The following is a 5,425-nucleotide window of genomic DNA, read 5'->3' on the forward strand; positions in this document are numbered from 1 at the left end:
AAATTGTGTTCTATTTTTGTGGCTTGTTAGTTGTATAATTATATTTAATTTTTTAAATGATCATGTATTTATAGGGCTATGGGTTATAGTAGTGGTCTTATAGTGCAATGATCTGGCAAAAGCAAATATTTGGTCATAATGACAGATGGGGGACATGAAATAGTAGTTGATCTTGATGCTAGGACTTGTGCCTTTAGAAAATTTGACTTAACTGGACTCCCTTACTACCATGCATGTGCTTGTATATAATGGAAAAATTTAAAGTTGATAGACTATATTCATCATACATATGGGAATGACATGTATTTAGCCACTTACAACCACATTGTTGAACCAATTAACTGCTCAAAATATTGGGAGAAATATGGTAATCCTGGCCCTTTACCACCAATGATCAAGGTTCAACCTGGAAGGCCAAAAAAAAAGAAACAAAAAAATGATGTCCCAATTGATGCCACCAAATTGAGAAGGCAAAATACAAATATTTTCTGCAGCTATTGCAAAGAAAAGAGCCACAATGCCAGAACATGTCCTGCTAAGATACATTGTTTGATTTATTTTTTTTGTTATCATTATTTGAAATTTTTTGCTATCATTATTTGACATGGTCTTGAGGTTTAACTATACAAATTTATTGTCTGTTTGTAATGCTTTGTAGAAAGTTGATCAATCAAATGGTGTTGTCAAAACTAATTTAAAAAAAAGAAATAAAAGAGTGCAGTGGAATCAAAAGACAACAAAATTCAAGGCACACCAAATGCATCTCCAGAACCCTCTAACCAAGTTCCTATAATAATAGTTCCTGAATTGTCAAGTGGTGGTCAAGGTGGAATATTTAGTTCATACACGCAGCCTGCTAGGATGAATGATACACCATTAGGCATACAACCTCAAAGGTTCATGGTTAGGGGGAGTCATGTCACCACTTTGAGGCAGATTGAAGCTGAGGCTAATGCAAGAAAAGCAAATTTGGGTAAAAGACCTCCTTGGAAGTTGTAAAAATTATGGGAGAATGATGCACTAGAAACTGATTTTTTGTCATGTATTTTGTTGTAGCTAGTGTAATGCTAACTATATTTTTGATAAAATTTGTTGTACAAATTTTATTCAAACATTGATGCAGTCAGTTTCTTTTGCATGGTTTAATGAAAGTTTAACTTTTGTTATTTTCCTATCGGCTTAATATGTGTACCTGTATTGGGATTTACAAGTTTGAATGCTATGTAACTTACATTTTTAACTAAATGTAAAAGAGGGTTGATCATGGTTTTAATGCATTATGTAGTATAAAAGCACACACCGCCCGCTATTTTGCACACCAAATATCACATATCACACACACTTTGTTTGTAGTCATGGTTGGGTGAAGTAAACCATCTTTTCATGTAGCCAAAGTTAACTGTAAGGGAGTATTTGATAGGTCTAGAATAAGAGCATATGTTGGTTGTGTGATGAGAAATATGTGAGGGGACTAGATCAGGGGGGGTGGAGATATGATAGGCTTCGTGGTACAAGTTGGTGCAGAGCTTTGGTCCATTTTCTATGGGCTAAAGTTGGCTTGGGAGAAGGTTCATATGAAACATGTTGTTGTGGAATGTGACTCTCAGGAGGCAGTGAATGTGGTTACTAATCCTGATCCTGATTTTTGGCTTGCTGATTTGGTTGCGTTGATCAAAAATCTAGAGAATGAGGCATGGGACTCATGCCGTATTGAGCATGTCTCCAAAGATGAAAATGAGGCTGCTACCGTGCTTGTTAACTCCCAACTTGATGGTGAAGGTGGAGTGATGAAGCTTGCTAATGCCCTTGGTTTCATGCCCTCCGTTCTTGTTGCTGATATTGCATAATGTATCTACTTATGCTTTGTTTCATTTTCATTTCTATGTATCATTTCCATGTCTCTATTGGTGATGCTTTCATACACCATTTCTTATTCTAATGTTGGATTATTCAATAATCTATCTACTATCGTTTTCTTGTTAAATATCAAAAGTGCAAAATAAATAATAGCAATTCATTAACATAACAATGCTCATAAGAGCTACATTATGAATTAAACATTACAAACACAATGCTTTCCGGATAAATTATAGACAATTAACATAACAACAAATACCAACACAAATTTCATAAACACTCTAATTTTCCTAGGCACATTTGCTTCAATTGGGGTACCATTTTGCTGGACTATCTTCACCTTCTTTTTCTCTTCTTCTTCGTTTTCTATTATTCTAAGCAAGCCACGTATCACTTCATGCCCATGATCGCAAATCGGACTATCAACCTATCAGAAATATTTGCAACCCCTTCTACTATAAACGCAACTCACAAACCTTCTCCCAACATTCCTCTCTGTCCAAGCCGTCCGTTCAACCACCAACATTTAACAATTACAATATTCCCCCATTCAACATTTATCTTAATTTGCTGCTACTTTCATGAACAATAACCCCCCTTTCTTATGTTTATAGACCAGCAAATAATAATATAGCCGTTAGGGGTGCCACTCCTTTCCGACTGTGCTTTAACTCTGTCAAACCAAAACTAACGGAAATACACAAACTGTTAGAATCTTGTAACTACAGGTACATACATTACTAGATATTAAAGTAGAGATATAAAAAGTGCACAGTATGAAAACTACAGATACACAGTATACATTTAACTCTTAAACTATAATATAAGGGAGCCGTGAGAATGTGCAGTACCTATTTTATTCTCTATTATGTTTGCCTTTAACTAACTGCCTTTAACAGATCCTGGAGGTAATTGCTACTTTCTTTTGCAATGCATACTTCCCCGAATAATTAAGATCATTTTTAATTTTCACAAATTATATATTAGACTTTAGTGACATTTTGTTTGTTTAATTCGGAAGGATGAATGAACTTTAGCAATGTAACTTTAAACTTATCTTACACATTTTTTATCAAGCAACTTTTTAAAATCTACTAGTTATATTTATTTTGTGAATTTTGAGTGATGCGGTTTTAAAATCGAAACTGATCCAATTGTAACCCAACCGAGATTTTTTTTCCCAGAAATCGAACTAATGATTTCGGTTACGGTTTTGGTTTTAAATTTCAAAAACCGAGTAGCCAGAATTTCGATTTCGGTTTTCTCCGGAAATCGCCCAAACCAATCTACGCTCTACCCTAATACCGAAACTGTCCGAATCGATCTGCGCTCTACCCTAAGCTAGACTGATGAAGGTTTGGCTAACAAAGGTTTTTTCCCACTTTTCATTTTACAAAAAATATTTTGAGGATTATTAAAATGTTGCTACCTGAATATGTGTTTTTACATTGATAAAATAAAAAGCCGTTAACTCCAACTCATGGTAATAACTAAAAGCACCAGATTTGAGTTAAATCGGTTCTCTAGTTTTGAATTAAGGTTCAATCATGATCATGATTAACTCCACGATTGATACATTCTATTTAATGTTCGGAGAATTGAATAACTCAGCCGTCTAAAAAAGACAGAATAGATAAGACAACTCTGAAGTTAATATGAGAATTTATGGCTGTAATCTTATTCAGGAATTTGGCATTTTGTTGCGACTACCACAAACAGTAATGTTGCCTGGCCAGGTTCTCTTTCAGCGTTCCTACTGTAAGAAGTCGTTTGCTAAGTTTGATGTCAAAAGCCTTGCTGCAAGTTGTGTTTGGGTTGCCTCAAAGTTGGAAGAAAATCCTAGAAAAGCAAGACATTTTATCAATGTTTTATATAGGATCAAGTGTCGAAGGGAGAACCTACCTATAGAGCACTTGGACTCATTTTCTAAGGAACATGCGGAACTAAAATTGGATTTCGATTAACACAGAGAGGCATCTCTTAAAGGAGAGAGGTTTCGTCTGCCACATTGAGCATCCCCATAAGTTTATTTCCAACTACCTTGCCATACTTAGAATGCCCCTAGAATTGAGACAAGAAGCTTGGAATCTTGCAAATGATAGTTTGCGCACAACTCTCTGTGTTCGATTCAGAAGTGAGGTTGTAGCTTGTGGTGTTGTATATGCTGCTGCCCGCAGATTTAAAATACCCCTGCTTGAGAATCCTCCATGATGGGAAGCTTTTGATGCAGATAAGTCCGAGATAGATGAAGTTTGTAGAGTGTTGGCTTATTTGTACAGCCTACCCCAAGGCACTGAACATCCCAGTATGCAAGCAAGGAGGCTCATTTTCTGCTAGAAGGTGAAGCACAGGCGGTTTAATCTGTTTCCTAATTCTATTAAAATAGTATCATGTTTCTTCGTACGTTCAAAATATGGAAAACCATACTAAATTATTTAAATATATTTTTTTATGATGTAAACTATTTTAAATTATGGTATTCAAGTGATAAGACAAAGGAAGCCAATGGATTTAAATTATGGTATTCAGGTGTTGTAACCAATAGGAATGGTGTTGGTATTATGTTACGTACACAACTGAGGAATAATGTAGTGGAGGTGATTCAATTTAATGATAGGGTGATGATGATTAAACTAGTTGTGGATGTTGTGGTTGTTAATATTGTTAGTGCCTACGCTCCACATGCTGGTTTGGGAGATGAGGAAAAAAACTCTTCTGGGATTGTTTAGATGATTTAGTTATTACAATACCTACTGATCAAATTTTCTATATTGGGGTGATTTTATTGGCCATATTGGAGAGCATTCTGATGGATATGTTGGTACTCATGGGGGTTTTGGATATGGTATAAGGAATGAAGGTGGGTGTACTCTTTTAGAATTTGCATTAGCTCATGAATTAGCGATAGTTAATTCTTATTTCAAAAAGAGGGATGCTCATTTAATTACTTTTAAGAGTGGAGGTTGTAGCACGCAAATAGATTATTTTCTTATGAGAAGACGCAACAAAAATTGCAAAGATTGTAAAGTGATTCCGGATGAGATGTGTGCTACACAACATTGTTTGTTGGTAATGGATATTTTTATGAGGAGAAAGATAATAGTAGGTATTCAGTAGACGATGCCGCGTATTTTATGGAAAAATCTGAAGGGTGAAAGAGTACGGATTTTCAAGAAACGAATTGGTTTGGAACAAAGAAGCTTTGTTGGGGATGATGTAAACCAAATATGGAATCATTTGACTTCTTTAATCAGGGGTGTGGCTAAAGATATGTTAGGAATCACCTCGAGGGAAAATTCATGATCAAAAAGAGGCTTGGTGGTGGAATGAGGATGTGCAAGAGCGAGTAAAAGTTAAACAAGCACGCTTTAAGGAGCTCATATGCTACAATAAATAAGAGGAATTTGATACAAAGAAAATTCTTTATAAGGAAGCAAAATGTCTAGCAAAAAAGGGCTGTGGTGGAGGCGAAGGATAAGGCTTATGAAGAAATGTATATAGTTCTATCTAAAAATGAGGGAGTAAATGGAATTTATAAACTAGCAAAGGCTCGAGAAAGGAGACTACG

The 5,425-nt window shown here is 35.4% G+C and overlaps 1 protein-coding gene and 1 pseudogene across 1 annotated transcript; both read left to right on the forward strand.

Annotated features, from left to right (window-relative positions):
* The first annotated feature begins 1,493 nt into the window (after positions 1–1,493).
* LOC141707799 (uncharacterized) lies at positions 1,494–1,847 on the forward strand. Its single transcript, XM_074511169.1, has one exon. It carries the CDS (start codon positions 1,494–1,496, stop codon positions 1,845–1,847), a length of 354 nt encoding a protein of 117 aa, XP_074367270.1.
* Positions 1,848–3,410: 1,563 nt separating this feature from the next.
* Positions 3,411–4,586, forward strand: LOC141707807 (cyclin-L1-1-like; annotated as a pseudogene).
* The last annotated feature ends 839 nt before the right edge of the window (positions 4,587–5,425 follow it).

The sequence above is a fragment of the Apium graveolens genome, chromosome 1, assembly GCF_009905375.1.
Source record: "Apium graveolens cultivar Ventura chromosome 1, ASM990537v1, whole genome shotgun sequence".
Lineage (NCBI taxonomy): Eukaryota > Viridiplantae > Streptophyta > Magnoliopsida > Apiales > Apiaceae > Apium > Apium graveolens.

Coding starts and splice junctions, on each gene's coding strand:
- LOC141707799 (XM_074511169.1), top strand. CDS start 1,494: ATGATAGGCTTCGTGGTACAAGTTGGTGCAGAGCTTTGGTCCATTTTC.